The following is a 26,603-nucleotide window of genomic DNA, read 5'->3' as shown; positions in this document are numbered from 1 at the left end:
CCACTAGGCTCCTCTGTCCACGGGATTCTTCAGGCAAGAAAACTGGAGAGGGCTGCCATACCCTTCTCCAGGGGATCTTGTCGACCCACAGATCAAACCCGTGTCACTTACGTCTCCTGCATTCGCAGCCAGGCTCTTTAGCACTAGCGCCACTTGGGAAGTCCCGTTAACCATCAGGGGAACGCAAACCAAAACCACAATCAGATCCCACCTCGCATCTGTCAGAACGACTGTTATCAAAAAGACAGGAAACATGTGTTGGCAAGGATGTGGAGAAAAGAGAACCCTTGGGCACTGCTGATGGGAATGTAAATTGGTACAGCCCCTGTGGAAAACAGCATGGAGATGCCTCAAAAAATTCAGACTCCAACTACCATATTAACTAGCAATCCCACTTCTGGGTACTCATCAGAAGGAAATGAAATCACCATCTCAAAGAGATATCTACGGGACTTCCCTGGCAGTCCAGTGGTTAAGAATTTGCCTTTCAGTGCATACCTGGGCTCAATCCCTGGTCAGGGAACTTAGACCCCATTTGCCAAAGGGCAACTAAGCCCATGCGCCATAACTAGAGAGCCCAAGCACCAGAACAAGAAGCCTGAGCACTGCAACAAAGGGCCCAAGGCAGCCAAAAACATATTTTAAAAAAGGTATCTTCACCCCCACGTTCACTGTGGCATTATTTACAGTAGCCAAGACATGAAACAACCTACTTGCCCACTCACGGATGGATGAAGCAGGTGAAGTAGATGTGGTATGTGGGTGTCTCGTGATGAAGGTGATTAAAGAGCCTCCTGATGAAGGTGAAAGAAGAGTGAAAAAGCTGGCTTAAAACTCAACATTCAAAAAACTAAAATCATGGCATCCAGTCCCATCACTTCATGGCAAATAGATGGGTGGGGGGAAATGGAAACAATAACAGACTTTATTTTCTTGGGTTCTAAGATCACTGTAGATGGCGAAATTAAAAGATGCTTGGTCCTTGGAAGAAAAGTTATGACAAACCTAGACAGCTTATTAAAAGCAGAGATATTACTTTGCCAACAAAGGTCCATCTACTCAAAGCTATGGTTTTTCTAATAGTCATATATGGATGTGAGAGTTGAACTATAAAGAAAGCTGAGCACCGAAGAATTGATGCTTCTGAACTGTGGTGTTGAAGAAGACTCTTGAGAGTCCCTTGGACTGCAAGGAGATCCAACCAGTCCATTCTAAAGGAGATCAGTCCTGAATATTCATTGGAAGGACTGATGCTGAAGCTGAAGTTCCAATACTTTGGCCACCTGATGCAAAGAATTGACTCATTTGAAAAGACCCAGATGCTAGGAAAGATTGAAGGTGGGAGGAGAAAGGAATGACAGAGGATGAGATGGTTGGATGGCATCACTAACTCAATGGACATGAGTGTGAGTAAACTCTGGAAGATGGTGATGGACAGGGAGGCCTGGCATGCTGCAGTCCATGGGGTCGCAAACAGTCGGACACCACTGAGCAACTGAACTGAACTGAAGGGTATGTTTTTCCTTAAACTGTGTACTAATGATCATATAACATCAATGTATCTTGCTCAAGGACTTGTTTCTTCTTAACAGGAACCCATTCCTTCTGGCTAACCTTGTTAAGATGTATGTTGTGTGAGTGGGTCTTGTAAGACCTTAACAACCTTGAGGCATTCTTCGGATCTATTGCTAGTAACCAATTGATAAAGTATATAAGGTCTTGCTAAGACTAGTAGGGGGGCACTCTTCTGCCTCCTTCTGGTGTCTGTGTCAGAAGATTTCTCTATCCCTTGTTACTTTAATAATAATACTTTTGCTGCATGAAGCTCTTGAGTGACTGAAGCCGCGTCTATGATCCCAAAGCGAAATTTTCTCCTTCAGAGATCACGAATCTGACACCATTCACCATAAGCTACCACTAGAAAAGGCAAAACTATGAGACAATTTTTAAAAGTCCATGTTTGGACTTGCCTGGTAGTCCAGTGGTTAAATTCATGTGCCAATGCAGGGGTGTGTGCTTAGTCACTCAGTCGTGTCCAGCTCTTTGTGACCCCATGGGCTGTAGCCCACCAGGCTTCTCTGTCCATGAGGATTCTCCAGGCAAGAATGCCCACCTCCAGGGGATCTTCCCAACACAGGGATTGAACCCAGGTCTCCCACATTGCAGGTAGATTCTTTAACATCTGAGCCACAGGGGAAGCCCAAGAATACTGGAGTGTGTAGCCATTCCCTTCTCCCTGGGATCTTCCCGACCCGGGAATCAAACTGCGGTGTCCTGCATTGCAGGCAGATTCTTTATGGGTTCATAAAGAATGTGGGTTCATCGGCTGCGACAGATGCACCTCTCTGTTGGGGCTGCTGATAAAGGCCGAGGCTGTGCATGTAGGGCAGAGGGCATGCGGGGAGCCTTTGCACTTTCTTCTCCGTTTTGCTGTGAAACTAAAGCTGCTCTGAGGACTTCCCTGGCGTCCAGGGGTTCGGACTGCTTTCACTGTGGGGAACTAGGCTCCAGCAAAAACAAAAACTGCTCAAAAAGTAACCTCTATTAAAAAATGTTATAGAAAATATTTTTAATGTTTTGAGTTTTAAAAATTCCTGCTTATACTACTAAGCTCTTTTTTTTAAGTTTAAGAGGTAGCCAATTCAAATAACAAAACAACCTCTATCAAACAACATTACAATATCAAACTCTTTCCTTTGAATTTGTTTTCAACTTAGTAAAGACCAGATGGTCCACCTCTACTCACAGGCCTAAGGGCCAGGCAGGGGTCCAGACAGGGGAGGACTGAAACGATTCTACACCACACAGCCTTCCCCAGGAGCACCAGAGATCGCCTCTGGGGAGCCTGACGTATTTCTGCCTGTTTGTAAAGTGGGGCTGTGTATGCCGGGCTGGCTCAGAGCCAGGAAGAGCAAACAGAGGGCCCCAAGGCCAAGGAGGAAGTGCTCACATCCGGGAGGGCCTGAGGAGGGAGAGGCCGGGGAGGACACACCTCTGAGACACGAGGACACGGGACAGAGCCTGGAGCCACCCTGCGACACTGAGGGTCCGGACAGACCCCACAGCACCAACATCCCACTAACTCCGGAGGGGACCCTGGGTACTGAGCTCCAGGCCCACCCCCACCCCCTCGTCCTGGTCACCCCAGGTCCTGCCCAAGGACTGTCCTAGCGTCCCCAGGCCAGCTGACACCCACATGGTGCAGACGCAAACCTTCCCCAGGGACCTGATCCTGCCTCTGCTCTGCAGTTCTGCAAACAAGAAGGGCCAGAGCCCAGGTCCGGCAGCCCCTCCCTGGGGCCCCAAATCAGATGCCTCCCCCAGGGCATCACCGTGATTCCATCCCAGCCTCCACCCCAAAGCCAGGGCTATGGTCCTGCACCTGGCCGCCCTCCCTTTGTCCCCTCCTTCCTCCAAAGAGCTCTGGAGCTGCTCGGCAGGGTCTTCCTCAACTCACTTCCCCCTGAACTCCGGCCATGCGTGTCACCTCCAGGCAGGCAGGAGTGTGAGCGACCAGGGCAGCCAGGGGAACGTGCAGCCTCTCGGTGGAGCTCCTGCTTTCCCATTTTTAGCAAAGAGACAGATATGGAAAGTGTTTCGCTTTCCTCTTTTCTATCAGAAAAGAAGCAAAGACAGCCCAGTGGAGCACACACGATGCCACACGGCACTGCCCACTGGTCTCTGGTCAGGGAGGTGAAGGGGTGGTATTGGGTGGTATTGGCCCTCACAGCTGGCCAGCTGCATCCGTGCAGGGGTTTGAGTTGAGGATACCAAAGAACTGAGTTTTCTAGAGAAGCCGGCAATCCAGAGTTTAATGTGAAATCTCTTGGAATTTGACTGGCAGCACCTGACTGTTGAAATGGCCTCCACGCAGGCCAGCTCTGTGAGGGCAGAGCAGGTGGTGGGCCTGACCCCATCCTGGGGGGACTCTGTGTGCCCCATTCTCTTTCCCACCTCTCTCTGCCCCTCTGCCCATGCCAACCTGCAACTCTCTCAGTCCTTGAACCCCAGAAGCTCCAGGGAAAAGTGGACAGTTGGGCCAGGGAGCCCTTCCTGTGACCCCCATCCCCAACGTCTTCTCAGCTGGCCAGTGGCAGGGACACTGCCTCCTGTGACCAGGCCTACGCACCCCAAGATCCTCTCCACCATCTTCCTCTCTCCCTGCCCTCCCAGCAGTGGCATCTGGAATGTCACCACCCTGTTTCTCACCACCCCTCCCCCTCCATTCCAGCCACTCCTGCTCCAAACCACAGGATGAGCTGGCCAGGGATGGGCCCACGGAACCAAAGCAGACACCGCCTCCTCCCTGCTAACCTCTGAAGCAAACACTAAGCTGATGACAAGAGCAGGAAGGAAGCCACACACACCGGGGTTACAGAGTCACTTTCAGATGGTGCAGCCGCCCCCCACCCGGGCACCAGGAGAACTTCAGAGGAAGTGACACCTGGGTCAACTCCGGGAGAGGGAGCAGATGAGCCAGGGACAGAGGGTGGGGCACGACGGATACTCCAAGGAGAGGTGGTATCTCAGAAGAAGACCCCAGAGACGGGAGAGCTCGGCAGGTACAGAAAAAGACAGTGGTCCCCCAAAGCCGGCCAGTGACCCCTGGGGGGAGAGAATATGGGTGAAGGGCGAGCTGGAGAATGGAGCCAAGAGCTTGTCACACGGGCCTGGGACTGGGACAGAGCCTGGACTTGTCCTGGGGGCAGGGTGGCCTTGGGAGACCCTCAGTCGGGGCTGGTGTGCGAGGAGTCACCCAGGGGCTGCGGATGGAGGGGCTTCTCTGCCTACGTCTTGCCTCCCTGCCGAAGCCCACCATTTACCCTGATGCCCCAAGAGTCACTCTTCTTAAGCAGGAGTCCACGGCCCTGCCAGACCCTCCAGGGCCCCTGCTACAGGAGAAAAATTCAACTCCTGGGACTTCCCTGGCAGTCCAGCGGTTGAGACCCCACACTTCCACTGCAGGGGGCATGGGTTTGATCCCTGGTCAGGGAACTAAGATCCCCCATGGGGGGATGGGGCAACCAGAAAAAAAAAGAAAAGATTCAACTCCCTAGCGAGGCCTCTGAAGCCCTCAGGGATCTGGAACTTTCCTCGCCTATCTCCCACTGCCTCTCGGGGCTCTAGGCTGCACCTGCCCAGGCCAGTGCTGCTGGCTGGGCCCACCTGGATCTTCCCTCCACCTCACCTGCACCAGCCTGTCCCGGCAACACCTGCACCAGCCTGTCCCGGCAACATGCCACCTCTGCTCCATGAAGAAAGGCGACTCATGGACGAACGGGGAGCCTAAGTAGACACAAAATTCCGGAGGGCAACCCAGCTTTATCATCATCCACCCAAACTCCAGATATATGGGCTGCTCTAAGCCAGACGTCCCACCAAGAGGAATTCAACCTAGAGATGTTTCCACACATGACCAAACCAAGCGTGTTCAAGGTTACTCACTGAAAAGCTGTTTTATGTGCAAAAGCTGGCCGTGCCCTAAATCCGCCAATAAGGGGCTCGTTAGATTAAGTTACACCCACACAACACAGAGTGCACAGCCTCGAGCAAGAGGGAGGAAGGGTCTCGGAGAAGCCCTGTTAGATGAGAAAAGGCTCAGAATGATGGGAGACGGGTGACCATATCTGCAGGCCAGTGGAGACCACCCTTGGTGGGAGGCCCGGGAAACCAGAAGCTTCCACTGCCCCTGAGAGGGGAACCAGCGATTGGAGGAAGGTCACAGTGACGCCTCTGTGCTTTCTGAATTTAAAACCATGTCAAAGGACTTCCCTGGTGGTCCAGCTGTTAAAACTCTGCTCCCAATGCAGGGAGCGTGGGTTCGATCCTAGGTCGGGGAACAAAGATCCCGCAAGCCCCACAAAACCATGTCAACCATGTCAAATATTAATAAATCCACAGTCTTTAAAATTTATTCAAAACACAGCTGAAACAAAGGTGCTCAGCAAAGCCTTCTCTGAACTCACCACAGCAAGGCTACCATCTCTGCTGGTTCCTGTGGGCGGGAGAAAGGCAGGGGAACAGAGTAGGAGAGGCCATTCCAGGAACAGACAGCAGGCAAGGGACAATGGGGAGGCTGGAGGAGCCACCCTGCTCCCCACACGTCTGCATGTTCTGAGGGCAGGCCTGTCCCTCTGCTCCTCCGGGTCCCCGGAGGCTGGGCCAGGCCCCACCCAACCTGGAGCCTCTGGACGGGGTTGAACTGTGTCCCCTGACACAATTCAGATCAGCTGAAGCTCTGACCCTGGAACCTGTGACCGTGATCTGATTTGGAAGCAAGGTGTTTGCAAATATGGTCAAGTTAAGATGAGGTTATTACCAGGGCCATGTTCCCATGACTGGTATCCTTAGAAGATGGAAATCTGGACACACCAGGGGAAAAGGCCACACGACACGGAGGTAGAGACTGAGGTGACGCTTTGACAAGACACACAGGCACTGCCTGCAGCCGGGATGCTGGACAAGCAAAGAAAGGCCCTTCCCCCTAGAGCCTTCAGAGGGAGCGTGGCCCTGCCGACCCCGGTATGGGGCTTGCAGCCTCCAGATGTGAAAACATATGCATTTCTGGGTTTTAAGCCACCCAGGTGTGGTCATGTGTTACAGTGACGCCAAAAAACCCAGACAGCATGTGGCCTGATGCCCCTGCCTGAGTGGCCTGAGCACCACTCCCAGAAGGCAGCAGGGAGCGGCTGGGCTGAGACCCCATGGCCTGCAGCCAAGCTCAGGTCCTGCTCCCCAGTCCAGCCAGCCCAGGCCAGGCCCCCCAGCAGCCTTGGTGGCAGCTCCACTGATGACTGCTCCCTGCTCACCCTACCCACAGCCCCCTAGCATGAGGCCAACATCTCCAACTCTGACAGGAAAATGTCAGTGCTAAAATGGAACACTTCCACGTGAGTTCCACAGGAACTGGGGGAGGCGAGGCAAGGGGGCTGTTTCCTTTACCCAACGGTGAAAGCAGAACTGTCTGAAGGAGAAGGTGGCAGTGCCAAGTCCAGCTAAGGACACGTGAACTCCTCTGTGGGGTTTCCACCAGCACTCAAACATGGGCAGAACCACTGGGCTTGCTGCCAGGGTCCAGGTGGGTTCCCACAGGGCAGCCAGCTCTAAGCACACCTCACGGATTGTGCCAGAAGCTCCCCAGACCCGTCCCTTCTGAATGAGGCTCAACCCAGAGAAGCAGAGGCGGGTCAGGACAGTGACTTTTGGACAGAGTGCCACCCCCGCCTTGGAGCTGCAGGTGGCAGTTGAGAAGGTGCCAGCGGCGGGGGAACCCATAAAGCAGGATCTGAACGAGAGTCCGAAGGCGGGCCAGGGAGGAGGCTGGCGGGGCGGGGACTGCCACTGCTGGTAAGAAAGGAGCTCCAGGCTCATCTGAGGGCATGCACCTGCCAGGAGAACCACATGGGTTGAGGGCACGTGGGCTGGTTCACACCTGGCAGCCTCTACCATGGGGCCCTGAAGGCCAGAGTCAGGCACATATGAACACCCCATCTTCCTATGTGGGAGGGACTCTGCTCAACGGAAGGCTGTTTGGCACTGCTTGTCCTATCCAATTTGCTGCCTAAAAAGGTTCCAGCAAAGCTCCTTCAACCCCCAAAGACCCCAGAGGAGGCAAGGGGGGAGAAACAGCTGGGCCGCCAAAGAGGCCCTGGGACCCTGCCAGGCCCCAAAGCAGGACACGAGAATGAACCAGGGCAGGTGGCCCACCCAGCCCCACTGATCCCAAAAACCCAGAGCACCCTGAGCTGAGCAGACAGGAAGGTAAGCAGCGCCTGGCCCAACCGCAGAAATCTGCTGGCAGGAGAAAGAGAAGAAGCTGGGCAAGAAGGCAAAGAGGAGCAAGCGTCCCAACTTGGGCCCTGGAGCCAGGTGGGTGAGCACCGGGTGGGTGAGTGCCAAGCCTCACTGCCAACTCCCCCAGGCACCCATGATATGACCCCACCAGGAGCGCATGTGGATACTCAGAGGCCAGAGTCCCCATCCCGGCTTCAGTTAACCACTTAACCTCCAAGGTCAGCAAGACCTGGGCCAGGCCTGGGTGCCCCGGGCTGCCTGAAGCCAGCCAGTCTGTCGCACACAGAGGCCAAGTCCCCCTACCACCTGCCCCCATCTGCCACAGGGGTCCCCACATGGGGCAGGGGTCCCACAACCGGTGGTTAGTACCTGCTCAGCTGGGAAGCCATGTGGGCTGGGACATCCCAGGTCCAGAGAGAGGAGAGGAGGGCAGCTGCAGCCGACTCACCCGCCCTCTCCCACTGCAAGGACAGTCCCAACCCCTTGGCCTGGCAGGAAGCACCCTGGCTTCCTGGGCTGCCCAATCTAACCAGGAAGGGGCCATTTCATCAGTCTGAGAACCCTACCAAAACCCAGTTGTCATAGAAACCTCATCTTGTATATAACAACAGTGGAGAAGGAAACCTTCTAGCCCTCCTGCTGCTGTTGCCCTGAGATCTAGAAGGCACAGGTGCCCTCCTGAGTCAGCGCTGGGGACAAAGGCCAAGCCCCAGGCCTGGACCCAAAGCTTCCTGACACTCAGACAGAAGTGGTGGTGGGGTGGGGGGAGGTGTCAAGAGCCAGAGTAAGTGAGACAGAGGGAGAGGTCCCATCAGATGCAGAGGAGACGGCATCTGAAACCTGTCCCTCAAGCCCACCCTGAGTGGTAGGGGCTGTTGAACCCTGGCAGGGAGGCAGATGGCTGTTCAGCCCTCTCCTGGCCGACCTGCTGCCCCCACCACACAGACCTTCCTCCCCCGGCTCAGGTGCACTGGCTTCTACTGTCTCCCCCAACTAGGTCTGGGGGAAAAGGACCAGCTGGCAGAGAGGTCCTGGTGCTGAGGCGAAGCAGCAGCCAGGGGAGAGGAGGCTGGACATGTCCTGAGTGTCACCCAGACCCAAAGCCATCCCTGCAGAGCCACAGTCACCCAGGCACCATGATGGGCGGCATGAATGAATGAACCCACCCACTCAAGGGCATCCTTCCTAAAAACTGTCATCCTGGCTGGGCTCCCAGGCACCTGTCCAGCTAACTTGCACAGACTTTGTTGTTTAGAGGTCAAGTCAGGACATGGCCCTGATGGGGCTTGGTAAAGGCAGCCTGCCACTTGGGCCCACAGAGACCCCCTGTCAGAGGCCAAGTGCCCCAGGCTCCTTCCCGGGGGCCTTCCTAATATATGGATGGATTCTCACTAAAGGCACTAGTGGCCCCATCTTTATGCAAAAAAGAGAAAGAACATTCCAAACTGATTAAGAACATCCCAGCCTGACCAGCACCACAGCCCCCGGTTCCACAGGGAGGCAGGCACCCAGCCCGGGAGGAAGTGGCAAGGCTACCCTCAGCTGGGCCATCAGGATGCCCGGAGCCTGGACCTGGCAGGCAGGTGAGGGGCCTGCCCACCACACCCACAGCATCTGCCTGGAGCGGAGTCAGGGCTGAGTCTGGGACAAAACTTCTCCCATGAGCCTCCCCACCCATACAGCCTGACAGGTCCCGGCCAGGACCGCAGACCTCCCCTAGCCCTGTGGCTGCTACAACGGCACATCAAGATCTGCCCGCAACCCCTGAAACAGGTCCTGTCTGGCAAGGCCGGGCCAACCTGCTCACCGCCAGGTCCCACACTGGGCATGTGTGGCAGACGCTGAGCTGACCTGGGGGATGCAGAGTGGACAGATGTCATCCCAACTCCACCTACCCAGGGCCCTGGTCCCCTCGGGTCAGCTGGGACCCCCTCCTCTGGCCCTCCCCACTTTCCCTCCCCTGGGCCACAGGCCGCTCAGGACACGAACCACCTCAGAGGTTCTGGGAGCCCCACACGCTCGGTCTGTTCTAGTCCCTCTCTCAACCTCAGGTTGGAAAGAAGGCCCCAAGGCCCCAGATGCCCACTCCAGCCCTGGCCTCTGGAGCCACATGCCGAGACCTGCCAGTCCCACCTGCCCTGGTGCTCGGGCCAGGGTCCCCCAGACACCCCCACACCAGCTGCCCCACAGTTTCCCCATGGCTCCCAACTCACAGCCTGGCCTTCTCCCTGAGTCGGGCCTGGTCAGTGCGCCTCCGGAAGGCTGAGAGGGGTACAGCTCGCCGGAGCAAGAGCATGGCGTCCGCAGCCCCACGGTCCCTCCTGAAGCCACAACCAGATGGGGCTTAGAGAGGGCTCCCTGGCCTGCAGCGGTGCCCTTTGGACTCAGCCAGTCCTGCGTAGGAGCATCGCTGCCTCCCTAAGCAACAGTGGCATCCCAGATAAGGGGCGGTGCCCAGAAGCCCATCCCAACACTCCAAATACTGCAGGTTCCCTGAGCTTCTTTTGTTCAAATTTTTGTGTTTTAAGTTTTTTGGTTGTGTCATCAGGTTTGAAGAATCTTAGTTCCCCAACTAGGGGTTGAACCTAGACCCTCGGTAGTGAAAGTGCTGTGTCCTAACCACTGGGTGGCCAAGGAACTCCCTCCTTGACTTTTTTTTTTTCCTCCTTGACTAAGCGCAGGCGGCTGCGACCGGCGCACTAAGCGTGGCAGAGAGGAGCTACCCCACGTCCGAGGTCAGGGGCGGCTCCAGGAGGAGCTACCCCACGCGCCCATGCCCAAGGCCAGGGGCGGTGGCCAGGAGGACCAACCCCACGCCCAAGGAGCCGTGGCTGCGCAGGCACAGGAGGGCCTAGAGGAGCTATCCCACGTTGAAGGTCAGGAAGGGCGGAGGTGAGGAGATACCCCTCGTCCAAGGTAAGGAGCAGAGGCTGCGCTTTGCTGGAGCAGCCGTCAAGAGATACCCCACGCCCAAGGTAAGAGAAACCCAAGTAAGACAGTAGGTGTTGCAAGAGGGCATCAGAGGGCAGACACACTGAAACCATACTCATAGAAAACTAAATCTAATCACACTAGGACCACAGCCTTGTCTAACTCAATGAAACTAAGCCATGCTTGTGGGGCAACCCAAGATGGGCGGGTCATGGGGAGAGATCTAACAAAATGCGGTCCACTGGAGAAGGAAATGGCAAACCACTTCAGTATTCTTGCCTTGAGAACCCCATGAACAGTATGAAAAGGCAAAATGATAGGATACTGAAAGAGGAACTCCCCAGGTCAGTAGGTACCCAATATGCTACTGGAGATCAGTGGAGAAATAACTCTAGAAAGAATGAAGGGATGGAGCCAAAGCAAAAAGAACACCCAGGTGTGGATGTGGGTATACCCTTCTACCTTTTCTCTTACCTTCACAATAAGGCTCAGAATTCACTGTGGGATTAAAAAACATATTAACCTGTGATTTAAAAACACCTGAATGTAACATGTTGCTACGTCTGGGCTGTTAGTTATAATTGGGAACATACTAAAATCTCAAAAAGCTGAGAGGAAACATAGGTAAAAAAGAGAAACAACAGACTGAATACATATAGTCCCAGGAAAAACTAAAGCAATAACGGAAATAGCAGATAACATCCAATACAGGATGTTTAATCATGTCAAAGATTCTAAAGGATTGCGTATCTTTAAAACAAGAATGGGCTACAGTGGCTGACTTTATTTTTAGGGGCTCCAAAATCACTGCAGATGGTGACTGCAATCATGAAATTAAAAGACACTTACTCCTTGGAAGGAAAGTTATGACCAACGTAGATGGCATATTGAAAAGCAGAGACATTACTTTGCCAACAAAGGTCCATCTAGTCAAGGCTATGGTTTTTCCAGTGGTCATGTATGGATGTGAGAGTTGGACTGTGAAGAAGGCTGAGCACTGAAGAATTGATGCTTTTGAACAGTGGTGTTGGAGAAGACTCTTGAAGAGTCCCTTGGACTGCAAGGAGATCCAACCAGTCCATTCTGAAGGAGATCAGCCCTGGGTGTTCTTTGGAAGGAATGATGCTAAAGCTGAAACTCCAATACTTTGGGCACTTCATGCGAAGAGTTGACTCATTGGAAAAGACTCTGATGCTGGGAGGGATTGGGGGCAGGAGGAGAAGGGGATGACAGAGGATGAGATGGCAGGATGGCATCACTGACTCGATGGACGTGAGTCTGGGTGAACTCCGGGAGTTGGTGATGGACAGGGAGGCCTGGCGTGCTGCGATTCATGGGGTCGCTCAGTCGGACACGACTGAGTGACTGAATTGAACTGAACTTGACTTTTGAAACTCCTGTAAAATCGTAAGAAATTGGAGTAGAAAGAGATGTTGGAAGTTAGCTGGTTCAAGCCCCAGCTTCTACTCGGGAGGAAGGGAGGAAGGGCGGCAGGCCACCAATAGTCAGAACCAGAAAACACCAGGGGTACCGATCTGGGAAGGAAGGCCGGGTGTGGGGAGGCAGCCTGCAGGGCTCTGTGAAGGTCAACAACTGCCCTCCCCACCTCCCCTATACACCAACCAGGTGATGATAATGACCCCACACCAACAAGAGAAGCGGCACCATTTGCCCCACCAGGTTCTAAGTTCATTACAAGACTGGCTTAAAGATGCAACAGTCCTCAATGGAGCAAATGGAGAATCCTGATATCAACCTGTACCTGAAGAACTTTCTGAATGATACATCTACCAACGGCATGGTGAGGATTCACATGGCATGCGATGCCAAGCACAGGACCATAAGACATGGGAAAATGGACTGAAATCCACAACTGGGACAAGGCTATCTAGAGAAGTGCTTTTAGACAAACCACAGAAGTTAAGACTGAAATGAAGCATCGTTGGAGGGAAGACATGTTTCACGTTTGGAGAATGAGCCACTAAATGATATGCAGCATCAACTGCTTAAAACCTGGAGAGAGATACAAGCTAAACCCAGTGGAACTTAGATTTTTTTTATTTTTAATTAGAGAAAAACAGAATTCATGGAGGGGAGAAAACCTGTAAGAAATGATGCAAAATTAACTGTCTAAGACCCCTCCCACAGCTCAGTCCTGTCAGGGAGGCTGAACTAGGCCTCCACCGCCAGTGGACTCCAGCCATGAGCAGACCTTTCCACAAACAGAACCATCTGATGCCACTTTAGCTATATGAGTAAACAATTTTGAAGCTGAACAACCATAAGTTGCTATTTCCTTTCTATTAAACTAACCAAGAACCATTTAAAATGACAAAACTAGATGTCTGGAAAGGTTCATAGCAACATTATTCATAATAACTGAAAGGTGGAAACCCAGGTATCCATCATCAGATAAATAACATATGGTCCGTCAACCCAATGGACCATTCAGTTCAGTTCAGTCACTCAGTCGTGTCCGACTGAGCGACCCCATGAATCGCAGCACGCCAGGCCTCCCTGTCCATCACCAACTCCCGGAGTTCACCCAAATTCATGTCCATCGAGTTGGTGATGCCATCCAGCCATCTCATCCTCTATTGTCCCCTTCTCCTCCTGCCCCCAATCCCTCCCAGCATCAGAGTCTTTTCCAATGAGTCAACTCTTTGCATGAGGTGGCCAAAGTACTGGAGTTTCAGCTTTAGCATCATTCCTTCCAAAGAAATCCCAGGGCTGATCTCCTTCAGAATGGACTGGTTGGATCTCCTTGCAGTCCAAGGGACTCTCAAGAGTCTTCTCCAACACCACAGTTCAAAAGCATCAATTCTTCAGCGCTCAGCCTTCTTCACAGTCCAACTCTCAGATCCATACATGGACCATTATTTGACCATAAAAAGGAATGCAGTACTGATACACGCTGATAAAAGGAATGTTCACGTGTTGAGGTCTGGGGAAGTCATTCTGGCTATAAATGAGTTACCTTGATTCGGTGCTAACTAAAATAGCCTGCTTGTGGTCTAGCAGACAAACACTGTGCGTCTGCTTTAATTACTAAAGGAAAGGGTGCACTAACCAGAAGAGTGTTCATGTTCAAAATAAAGCCTGGGGACTTTCCTGGTGGTCCAGTGGCTAAGACTCTGAGCTCTCAATTCCAGGGGTCTGGGTTTGATCCCTGGTCGGGGAACTAGATGGCACACGCGCCAACAAATAGCTCCAATGCTGCAGCTGAAGATGGAGATCCCGCTGGCTGCAGCTGAGACCTGGAGAAGCCAGAGAAATAAAGAAAGAATAAGGACTAAACACCTCCTCCCTGGGACGCCAATGCTCATTACTCCTTCAACAGTCAGATTCCCTTCCCAGATGCCAAGGCCACACTGATGTCCTGGGTACGTGGGGATCTGGTTTTCTGAAACCGGAGGGAACATCAAGTCAACTGATGTTCTCTGTACTGACAAGACAGAAAACTGTGCTGAAAATCCTGTTTCTCCAGAGCAGATCGTCAGAGCAAATCCTCTGGGCTACAGTCCTGAGTTTGGCTCACATCAAACTCTTTCCTATTCCTGTTATACACTGTTTATTAGTTATTTGCCTCAACAACACTAAAACGTGGATGAACTCTGAAAACATTATGCTGAGTGAAAGAAGCCAGTCATGCAAAAGACCATTTAGTATATGAGTCCACTGATATAGAACACCCAGAACAGGCAAATCCTAGAGACACACAGACGGTAGACTGGCAGTTAGTTGCCAGGGGCTGGGGAAGGGAGGTAGGGAGTGAAAACACCCACGAGGTTGTGTCTGGGGTGCAGTTTGTGGGGAAATAACCACTATGTCCTTCAGCTCTCAAGGCCATCTGGAAACTGAAGAAGGTGGAGAAGGCAGCATGCTTCCTTCCATCTGCCCCACACCTGCCCAGGGAGTAGGGGCTACACCCGAGTCACCAAGGAGAAAGGCAGGAAGTGACAGACAAGGTCCTGGAGCTCAGAGAATCAACTGGCCCAACTGATGGTAGGCACCCAGGAGAGAAGGTGAGCAGAGGGCTGAATGGCTTTTCCTAGAACTGGAGGCCAGTTTCCTCCCATGGCTTCCCTGGAGGCTCAGATAGTAGAATCTGCCCACGATGTGAGAGACCCAGGTTCGATCCCTCAGTGGGGAAGATCCCCTGGAGAAGGGAGTGGCAACCCACTCCAGTATTCTTACCTGGAAAACCCCGTGAACAGAGGAACCTGGAGGGCTACAGTCCACGAGGTCTCACAGAGTCAGAAACGACGGAGCGACTAACGCTCACTTTCCTCCCACGGAAGCCCACCTCCAAGGGCAGAGAAAGCTGGGAGGGGCAGAGATATACTCTGGGGACATAAAGAACTCCTAACGGTGAGAAAACCAAAGCTGCAATATTTTTAAATGGGCAAAAGACCTGAGCAGACACTTGGCTAAACAAGATACGTAGGTGACAAACACAAACGTGAAATGACTCTTGACAGTGTTAGACGTTAGGAAACTGCAGACCAACACCGCCGTGGGATCCTCTCACACCTCAGCATGGCTAAAACTGAAAAGCCCGACTGTACCAAGTGCTGGTAAGGCTGTGGAGAAACCGGGACTCCCAGGCGCTGCTGGAAACGAACAGCAAACAAACACGAAATGCACAACCACCTGGGGAGACAGTCTGGCAGTTTCTTAAACAGTTAAACCTACACATACCATCCCATCCAATGTTGTCCCCTGAGTATGTCCCCTCAGAGGCCTGCACACCACTGCTCGTGGCAGCGTTTCCTATAACAGCCCACAGCTGGACACAACTCAAATGTCCATCCACAGATGAACCAACGGACAGACCAAGGTCCATCCACCCGTGCAAGAGAATGCTACTTGGCAATAAAAGGAATGAATGCTGGTCCTTACAGCAACGTGGGGGAATCTCAAAATGATCACACCAACTGAAAGAGGACAGGGCAGACAGAAAAGAGCTCTGACTGCATGGCCCCACTTCTACAACACTCTCGATTCAGTTCAGTTGCTCAGTCATGTCCAACTTCTTGCGACCGCATGGACTGCAGCACGCCAGGCTTCCCTGTCCATCACCAACTTCCAGAGCTTGCTCAACCTCATGCCCATCAAGTCAGTGATGCCATCGCACCATCACATCCTCTGTCGTCCCCTTCTCCTCCCAACTTCAATCTTTCCCAGCATCAGCATCTTTTCAAATGAGTCAGTTCTTCCTATCAGGTGGAACTTCAGCTTCAGCATCAGTCTTCCAATGACTATTCAGGACTGATTTCCTTTAGGATAGACTGGTTTGATCTCCTTGCAGTCCAAGGGACTCTCAAAAGTCTTCTCCAACACCACAGTTCAAAAGCATCAATTCTTCAGCACTCAGCTTTCTTTATGGTCCAACTCTCACATCCATACATGACAACTGGAAAAACCACAGCTTTGACTAGACAGACCTTTGTTGGCAAAGTAATATCTCTGCTTTTTAATATGCTGTGTAGGCTTGTCATACTTTTTCTTCCAAGGAGCAAGTGTCTCTTAATTTCATGGCTGCAGTCACCATCTGCAGTGATTTTGGAGCCCCAAAAAACAAAGTCTGTCACTGTTTCCATTGTTTCCCCATCTATTTTCCATGAAGTAATGGGACTGGAAGCCATGATCTTCATTTTCGAATGTTGAGTTTTAAGCCAGCTTTTTCACTCTCCTCTTTCACTTTCCTCTTTAACATTCTAGAAGATGCAAACTAATCTACAGGGACAGTGAGTCAGTGGCTGCCTAGGAAGGAGGGCGGGATTATCAGGAGATGAGAAGAAACTCTTAAAATGATGGCTGTGCTCATGACCTTGATTATGGTGATGATTTTTCAAGTGTTTACATATGCCCAAATGGATCAAGCCACTCACTTTAAATGTGTACAGTTACATAAATTATATGTCAATAATGAAATAAATAAATACCCCACCCATCCACCCCGACAGCTGCTGTGTGAAGAATCACGTGGTGGTGGCAAACACCTGGGGGTTCTTCTCAGTCACTGAATCTACGAGAGTTTACTGACACTCAGTTCATTTCCAAGAGTGTCTCAGCCACCAGCTTCAGTACCACAAGCAGGAAGGAGGCAGCCAGGCTGCCCTGGAGCTCCAGGTACAGCCTCACTAAGAGTCCTACCAGGCCAGCATGCTACGCACCACCAGGCAGCAATCACAGCCCTCTCAGCCCATGGGATCCACAGTGAAGCCTTCAAGAGCAGCTCAGCAGGCTCTGAGGGCTTCCCCAGAGTCAGGCAGAATACAGCCAGTGGTCTATACGGTGACACCCAGTCTCACTGTGGAAGGGGCTCCCAGACATCCTTGAGAATAGAGGAGGATGCCCTCCAAACACACTGTCCTGGAGGTCTGGGGGGTGCGGAAGCTGGAGTAGACCGTGCAGGGGCTGAGGACAAAACAAGGGCAACCCTCTTAGCCTCTAGAACCCCAGCCCTGCCCAATATCCTGAGCATCGAACAGCCCATCCTGCCGGACATCACCTGGAGACCATGTCAACAGATGCCCCCCCCCCCCCCCCCCAGAAAGCCAGTGTGGAAATTCCAAGGGCAAGCTGGCCCAGGAGACGCAGTCAGGGTTCAAGCCATGGCTCTGCCACACCAGCCACGTGCCCCTAAGTCAGCCACTGCCCCTCTGGGCTCTGATTCCTCACCTGTAACCTGGAGGGTCCAGGGAGAGCTGAGAGTTCCCTGAAGCTGTGACACCCTACAAGGACTTCCAAGACCTAGGAGAAGCCAGGTACACTGGCTTCTGGCTCCTGGGCTGGCCAGAGAACACAACCAACAGAGGCACTGATAGCAGAACAGTGACGATCCACCAACTGGCAGAAAATATTTATAAATCACATGTCTGATAAAGGACTTGTATCCAATAACCAACAACCCAGCATGAAAATGAGCAGAAGATCTGAAGGGACGCCTCATAAATGAAGACACACAGATAGCAAATAAGCACATGAGAAAGATGCCGGTGTCACAGGTCACCAGGGAATCGCAAACTCAAATGACAAGCTACCACTCACACTACCAGCCAAGACCCCGATGTGACAACGCCAGACACTGGCGAGGATGCAGAGTGGCAGGAACTCCCACTAAACCGAGGGGACACAACGTGGTGTGGGAACGGCAGAAGAATGCAGAGACCTCCTATAAAATTAGCAATTAAATTCACTCTCTTCCACATTAACTATCTAAAAACAAAAGTAAAAAGAAGGCTGAGCACCAAAGAACTGATACTTTCAAACTGTGGTGCTGGAGAACACTCTTGAGAGTCCCTTGCACAGCAAGATCAAACCAGTCAATCCTAAAGGAAATCAACCCTAAATATTCATTGGAAGAACTGATGCTGAAGCTGAAGCTCCAATATTTTGGCCACCTGATGCAAAGAGCTGACTTATTAGACAAGACCCTGACCCTTTGAAAGATTGAAGGTAGGAGGAAAAGGGAGTGACAGAGAATGAAATGGTTGGATGGCATTATCGACTCAATGAACATGAATATGAGCAAACTTCAGGAGATGGTGAAGGACAAGGAAGCCTAGTGTGCTGCAGTCCATGAGGTTGCAAAAAGTCGATTATGACTCAGCAACTGAATAACAACAAAAAACTTAGTAAGTACATGGGAACAATTACAAGCAAAATCAAGTCCACAAAATTATCACTGCTATGGCTGAGATAAGACTATTCCCACTAGGAATTCCTTGGCAGTCCAGCAATTAGGACTCTGGTGGCTCAGATTGTAAAAATTCTGCCTGCAGTGCAAGAGACCCAGGGTCTCCTGGGTCAGGAAGATCCCCTGGAGAAGGGAATGGCAACCCACTCCAGTATTCTTGCCTGGAGAATTCCATGGACAGAGGAGCCTGGCGGGCTACAGTCCATGGCGGGCTAAACACAAAGAGTTGGACACAACTGACTGATTAACACACTCACTTTTTCACTCTCACTGCCAAGGGCAAAGGTTCAATCCCTGGTCAGGGAACTAGGATCCCACAAATCGAGAGGGAAGACTGTTCCTACTACTTCTCAGATGACATAGGCCACTTAGAACAGCTCCTCGCTGGCTAAGAGCCCCGCTGTTATGACAAGATGCGACCAGCCTGTCATTATAGGAAGCACAGAATGACAATCAAATAGGATCTGGTCTCCTTAGACACCACAGGGCACCAAAAGCCATTTAGTTGTTAAGAGTTCCTGTACCCCTGCTTCAGGGGTCAGTGTCCACAGAGTGATGCCCAAGCAGCAACACTGTCATGGTGGTAAGTATGGCTACTGAGCTGGACCATGAACACCCACATGCTCAAGGTCACCAGGGCCAGAGGCACCAAGAAGCAAGTGCAGGAGTTCTGAAGCTGGACCCCTGCCACCCTCCTCCAAACAAAATTATTTTCCCAGCCAAACAAACAAACAAAAAAAGGCAAAAAAAAGTCTGAGTGCCAAACACAAGCCTGAAGTTCTGGTCACCAATTATGACATGGGGATAGGGTTGGGGTGGGGGTGTTATGCCCACCACCAAGCAGTTCTCTGACCCCAGCTGGGTGTCTTACAAGTCAACTTGATTCTGACTCTCTGCCTGGACACAGGTCAGAAACCAGTACGCAGGTCAAGAAGCAACAGTTGGAATGGGACATAGAACAATGGAGTGGTTCGAAACTGAGAAAGGAGTACATCAAGGCTGTATATTGTCACTTGCTTATTTAACTTCTATGCAGAGTACAACATGTGAAATGCCAGGCTAGATGAATCACAAGCTGGAATAAAGATTGAAGGAAGAAATAACAACCTCAGATATGCAGACGACACCACTCTAGTGGCAGAAAACGAAGAGGAACTAAGAAGCCTCTTGATGAGGATGAAAGAGGAGAGTGAAAACGCTGATAAAACTCAACATTCAAAAAATGAAGATCATGGCATCCAATCCCATCACTTCATTGCAAATAGACAGGGAAACAATGGAAACAGTGGCAGATTTTCTTTTCCTGGGCTCCAAAATCACTGTGGACAGGGACTGCAGCCATGAAATTCAAAGATGCTTGGTCATTGGAAGAAAAGCTATGACAAACCTACCCAGCATATTAAAAAGCAGAGATAACACTTTGCTGACAGAAGTCCATCTAGTCAAAGTTGTGGCTTTTCCAGTAGTCATGTATGGATGTGAAAGTTGAACAATAAAGAAAGCTGACCACCAAAGAATTGATGCTTTTGAACTGTGGTGTTAGAGAAGACTCTTGAGAGTTCCCTGGACTGAAAGGAGATCAAATCAGTCAATCCTAAAGTAAATCAATCCTGGATAGTCATTGGAAGGACTGATGCTGAAGCTGAAGCTCCAAAATTCTGGCCACCAGTTAAGAACTGACTCATTTGAAAAGACCCTGATGCTGGGAAAGATTGAGGGTAGGAGGAAAAGGGAGCAACAGAGGATAAGATGGTTGGATGGCATCACTGACTCAATGGACATGAGTTTGAGCAAACCCCAGGAGACAGTGAAGCATGGGGAAGCCTGGAGTGCTGTAGTCCATGGGGTTGCAAACAGTCGGACACAACTGAGCGACTGAAAAACAACAACCTGGAGACAGCATCAGACCCCACCCCCAACCTTCCCACACCAATCCCAAGTCCAGGCTGTCATGTGTGTTACTGACCGACCAGTTACAGACAGAGTTTACACCAAACTCCTCCTTGGGTTTGATTAATTTGCTGCAGAGGCTCACAGAACTCAGGAGACCCATTCACTCATGAGCTCACCATCTTACTACAAAGGACATTAAAGGATATATGAGTCATCAGCCAGATGAAGAGACAGGTAGGACAGAAGCATGTGGGAGGCAGACCATCCACCTGCTCTCCAGGTGTGATGAAATTCAGGACAAACCTGAATCTCTACAGGTCCTCCAGCCCAGCTCTCTGAACCCCATCCTTTTGGGCTTTTATGGGGACTTCACAACAAAAGCCTGATTGATCCCATCATTGGTCACTGATTCAATCACCAATTCACCCAGCAGCCCCTCTCCCCTCCCTGGAGGTCAGGGGGCTGGGATTGAAGTTCCAAGCCTACGATCACAGGGCTGGCTTCCACCCTTAGGTACTTTCTGAAAGTCACCTTATTAACATAAGCTCCGGTGTGGTTGAAAGGGGTTTGTTACCAATATTAAGACACCTTTATCACTCCCATCATTTAGGAAATGCCAAGGGTTTTAGACTCTGCCAGAAACAGGGATGTAGACAAAACCGTGAACTTCCTGATGTTCAAGCTGTTTTAGAAAAGGCAGAGGAAGCAGAGATCAAATTGCCAACATCCGCTGGATCATGGAAAAAGCAAGAGAGTTCCAGAAAAACATCTATTTCTGCTTTACTGACTATGTCAAAGCCTTTGACTGTGTGGATCACAATAAACTGTGGAAAATTCTGAAAGAGATGGGAATACCAGACCACCTGATCTGCCTCTTGAGAAATTTGTATGCAGGTCAGGAAGCAACAGTTAGAACTGGACATTGAACAACAGACTGGTTCCAAATAGGAAAAGGAGTTCGTCAAGGCTGTATATTGTCACCCTGTTTATTTAACTTGTATGCAGAGTACATCACGAGAAATGCTGGACTGGAAGAAACACAAACTGGAATCAAGATTGCCAGGAGAAATATCAATAACCTCAGATATGCAGATGACACCACCCTTATGGCACAAAGTGAAGAGGAACTCAAAGGCCTCTTGATGAAAGTCAAAGTGGAGAGTGAAAAAGTTGGCTTAAAGCTCAACATTCAGAAAACGAAGATCATGGCATCCGGTCCCACCACTTCATGGGAAATAGATGGGGAAACAGTGGAAACAGTGTCAGACTTTATTTTTCTGGGCTCCAAAATCACTACAGATGGTGACTGCAGCCATGAAATTAAAAGACGCTTACTCCTTGGAAGGAAAGTTATGACCAACCTAGATAGCATATTCAAAAGCTGAGACATTACTTTGCCAAAAAAGGTCCGTCTAGTCAAGGCTATGGTTTTTCCTGTGGTCATGTATGGATGTGAGAGTTGGACTGTGAAGAAGGCTGAGCGCCAAAGAATTGATGCTTTTGAACTGTGGTGTTGGAGAAGACTCTTGAGAGTCCCTTGGACTGCAAGGAGATCCAACCAGTCCATTCTGAAGATCAGCCCTGGGATTTCTTTGGAAGGAATGATGCTAAAGCTGAAACTCCAGTACTTTGGCCACCTCATGGGAAGAGTTGACTCATTGGAAAAGACTCTGATGCTGGGAGGGATTGGGGGCAGGAGGAGAAGGGGACGACAGAGGATGAGATGGCTGGATGGCATCACTGACTCGATGGACGTTGAGTCTGAGTGAACTCCAGGAGTTGGTGATGGACAGGGAGGCCTGGCGTGCTGCGATTCATGGGGTCGCAAAGAGTCGGACACAACTGAGCGATTGATCTGATCTGATCTGATTATAAATCACAGTATCACAAAGCCACACCTGAATGAACACAGCATCAGAACAGCAAAGAAAGACAAGCCAAAAAAGTGTGGTGTTTACTACAAAAGATGTTCCCCACCCCAGCTCGTCCTGATCAGTTACAAGGCTAAGGTTTCCACCTGATACATCCCCAGAAGGTACTGGAGTATGTAGTTGGCTCCAGAAGAGGCTGAAACCTGAAGCCTGGACTTTGAATAGGTGGAGAGGCATGGCCCATCTCCCATCCCATACCCACCCCCCACAACCCACCCCCACGGTCCAGTGGCCCAAATGTACCAGGACAGGGCAGAGCTGGTGGGGGGACCAGATCCCTACCCTCAGGTGTTCCCCAGCCCCCATTCCTGGATGCCAGGCAGGTATACACACCAGGAGCCCTTCGGGTATCCACAAAATTCTATAGGGGGGAAACTTAGGCTCCCCAGACCCCAGGGCAGTCTTACAAGCACTTGGTCAGCGAGCACAACAGCCTGGCCTTTGGGGCACCGGAAGTGCACTTTTCTCTAGGCACCTGAGGTGCAGAGAAGCTCTCGGCCTTATGCTGAGTATGGGAGATAAATCACACCTGAGCCTTTTAATCCTAAAGGAACTCAGTCCTGAATACCCATTGGAAGGACTGATGCTGAAGCTAAAGTCCAATACTCTGGATACCTGATGCAAAGAACTGACTCATTGGAAAAGACCCTGATGCTAGGAAAGATTGAAGGCAGAGGAGAAGGGTGCGACAGAGGATGAGATGGTTGGATGGCATCACCAACTCAGTGGACGTGAACTTGGGCAACCTCCAGATGGTGATGGACAGGGAAGCCAGCTGTGCTGCAGTCCATGAGGTTGCAAAGAGCCGGACATGACTTGGCAACTGAACAATAACAAATTAATTGCACCCACTTATAAATCAAAAGTAAGCAACAGCCATTTCTAGGGCAGCTGGCAGGTTAGGGCTGTCTCCATCAACCAGTTCCACGCTTTAGCAGCATCTAGCCTGATCAAGGCAGGTCAGGGCAGGTGATGAGGCATCCGGTGCCCATTGTGCTGAAGGTCATTCAAGGTCATTCTTGCCCTCAGTTTCCCCATCGGTAAAGCAAGGATGATTCCTACGTCCGCTGGGGCTGAGAGCTAAGCAAGTAAGCACGTGGGACGCAGGGAGCAGATGGGAACAAAGTGTCAGCTCAGGAAGTGGATGCTGCCTCCAGGGCATAGGGCTGCAACCACATAGCTGGTGGCATGCTCTGCTCCCAGCACAGCCAGGAGGAGGGACAGTTAGTCTCTGAGGAAGTTTTCTCTCCTGGACACGTCCACTCCCAGTCTGACAGCTGCCTCCCATCTTCCGACTTCTCTGACACTCCACCACCTGCAGCTTCCCAACTCTCAAAGTTTCTTTTTTGGTTTGCTTGTTTTGTTTTTTCCATCTTTTTTTCTATTTTTTATTTTCTTTTTAATTGGAGGAAAACTGCTTTACAATATTGTGTTAGTTTCTGCCATCCATCAACATGAATCAGCCACAGGTTATACATATGCCCCCTCCCTCTTAAACCTCCCTCGCACCTCCGACCCCACTGTACCCCTCTCAGGTTGTCACAGAACACCAGGTTTGAACTCCCTGCATCACACAGCAAACTCCCACTGGCTAGCTATTTTAAATATGGTAATGTACATGTTTCAATGTCACTCTTTCAATTCGTCCCACCCTCTCCTTCCCACGCTGGGTCCACAAGTGTGTTCTCTGTGTCTGCATCTCCACTGCTGCCCTGCAAACAGGTTCATCAGTACCATTTTTCTAGGTTCCATATATGTGTGTTAAGACATGATACATGTTTTCCTCTTTCTGACTTATTTCACCCTGTATAAAATGGTCTAGGTCCATCCACCTCATTAGAATTGACTTAAATGTATTCCTTTTTATGGCTGAGTAATATTCCACTGTATATATGTACCACAGCTTCTTTATCCATTCATCTGTCAATGGACATTTAGGTTGCTTCCATGCCCCAGCTATTATAAATAGCACTGCAGTGAACTTTGGGGTTCATGTGTCTTTTTCAATTATGGTATTCTCAGAGTTTATGCCCAGTAGTCAGATTGCTGGGTCATACAATAGTTCTATGCCTAGTTTTTTAAGCACTCTCCATACAGTATTCCACAGTGACTGTATCAATTTACATTCCCACCAACAGTGCAAGAGGGTTCCCTTTTCTCCACATTCTCACCAGCATTTATTGTTTGTAGATTTTTTGATGACGGCCATAATGACAGGTGTGAGGTGATATCTCACTGTAATTTTGATCTGTATTTCGCTAATAATGAGTGATGCTAAGCATCTTTTCATATGTTTATTAGCCATTTGCATGTCTTCTTTGGAGAAATGTTTGTTTAGATCTTCAGCCCAATTTTTGATTGGGCTGTTGGTTTTTCTGGTATTGAGCTGTATGAACTGCTTGTATATTTGGGAGATTAACCCTTTGTCAGTGGTTTCATCTGCTATTATTTCCTCCCATTCTGAGGGTTGTCTTTTCACCTTCCAACTCTCAACGTCTGAAACATGGCTTAGACGGCCAGTCATGCCAGCTGGCCCCTGGCCTGCCACAAACCTGAACCTCTGTGCCCTGAGGGGTCAGATAGGGCACCAAGAGGTCTGGGTTGTGTGGCCTGGCCCTGGGAAGGTCCCCAGCAGAGACCTGCCACTTGGGAGGCCTGGACAGAAAGAGCAGCCCCTGCCACGGGACAGGCTGAAGTCACAGAACAACCCAGAGAAGGGAGAGAGGGGGGCCTGGAGGAAGGGGTAGAAAAGCCAGTGGGGGCAGGGTAGCGCTCAGGGAGGCGAGTGGGAACAGAGGGACACAGACCTCAGAGACCTCATACACAGATCACATACAGACTGTCCTCTTCTCAAGGAACTGATGCACGGTAATGTCTACACCACGTCCCACAGGGCAGGCCCTGTACTGTGGCTCATGGATTTCTGGGTCAGGGATCAATGAACCTGGGAAACAGAGTTCAGAGCAAGCTGGGAGAAGCTGGAAGAAGCCGCAGGCGAAGAACAGTCAGGAGGTTTGTGGTTTCAGCACACCACTCATCAGCCTGTGACCTTGACCAGTAACCCGGCCACTCGGCACCTATCTCTCAGTCTATGAAAAGGGATTTCCACAGGCAGAAGAATTAAACTGGATCCTTACCTCACACCGTCTCTGAGGAAGAAATGGAAAAAGGTCCAAGCCCTAATGTAAGAGCCAAAACCGTAAAACGCTTCAGAGAAAAACACAGGGAAGCTCTGGGACTCGGGTTTGGCAGTGCCCTCCTAGAGAGGACAACAGAAGCACAAGCAGCAACAAGGAGAAACAGCAAAACTGTAAAGCTTCTATGCTTCAAGAGATAATAATCAAAAGTGAAAAGACAACCCACTGAACGGAAGCAAACCTCTGCAACCCATACACTTGAGAAGGGATCTGTATCTGGATACAGAAGGAGGGACTTCCCTGCAGTCCAGTGTTTAGGACTGTGTGCTTTCACGGCCCAGGGCCCAGGTTCAATTCCTGGTCAGGAAAGGAACTAAGATCCTACCAGACAACGCAGCACAGCCAAAAAAAAAAAAAATGCAGAAGAGACGCCTACAACTCAATAATAAAAACACAAGCCAACTGAAAACACAGGCAACAGACCTGAATAGACAATTCTCTAAATGTACAAATGGCTGATAAGTGCATGGAAAAATGTGTGTGCGTGCTCAGTCATGTCCGACTCTTTGCCATTCCATGGACTGTAGCCCGCCAGGCACCTCTGTCCATAGGATCTCCCGGGCAAGAATATTGGAGTGGGTTGCCATTCCCTTCTCCTGGGGATCTTCCAATCCAGGGATCAAACCCCAGTCTCCTGAGTTGGCAGACAGGTTCCTTACCACTGAGCCCAAGGGAGTATCACTAATCATCAGGGAGATCCCCACTGAAACCTCAGTGAACCACCACTGTACAACCGCCAGGGTGGCGACAGGCTGAAACCACAGTGAACCACCACTTACAACTGCCAAGGTGGCTACATATAGCAAGTATTGGCGAGGATGTGGAGCCCATGAGAGTGAGAAGGAGGCAGCTGCTTTGGAAAACACTCTGGTACCACCTCCAAAGATTAAACAGAGTAATCCTTTGACCCAAAAATGGAACTACTGAGCTGTTTTCACTCACACCACTTCTGACATCAATTGGATGGGGTTGTTCCTCACACCAGCCATTTCTCCAACTCTTGGCCATTAGCCAGGCGCACTACAATTGGATTCATTCCTGACCCCTCCTAGGGCTTCCCCAAAGGCTCAGTGGTAAAGAATCTGCCTGCCAATGCAGGAGACACAGGAGACATGAGTTCGATCCCTGGATCAGGAAGATCCCCTGGAGGAG

General features: G+C 50.8%; 1 protein-coding gene across 2 annotated transcripts in view; it reads right to left on the bottom strand.

Annotated features, from left to right (window-relative positions):
* ACOT7 (acyl-CoA thioesterase 7) overlaps positions 1–26,603 on the bottom strand; it is a 107,785-nt gene that overhangs the window by 58,854 nt on the left and 22,328 nt on the right. Inside the window, exon 1 of one of the 2 annotated variants that reach the window (XM_027565059.1) lies at positions 8,164–8,198. The exons of the other annotated variant lie outside the window; for it this stretch is intronic. Coding sequence (XP_027420860.1) covers positions 8,164–8,183 — 20 coding nt within the window. The 5' untranslated portion in view covers positions 8,184–8,198. Of the gene's footprint in view, positions 1–8,163; positions 8,199–26,603 lie in introns of those variants that run through there. 2 annotated transcript variants of the gene reach the window in all.

This window comes from Bos indicus x Bos taurus, chromosome 16 (assembly GCF_003369695.1).
Source record: "Bos indicus x Bos taurus breed Angus x Brahman F1 hybrid chromosome 16, Bos_hybrid_MaternalHap_v2.0, whole genome shotgun sequence".
NCBI classification, from domain to species: Eukaryota; Metazoa; Chordata; class Mammalia; order Artiodactyla; family Bovidae; genus Bos; species Bos indicus x Bos taurus.
Note: the sequence above shows the minus strand (reverse complement) of the source record. Positions and strands in the feature narration are given on the sequence as shown.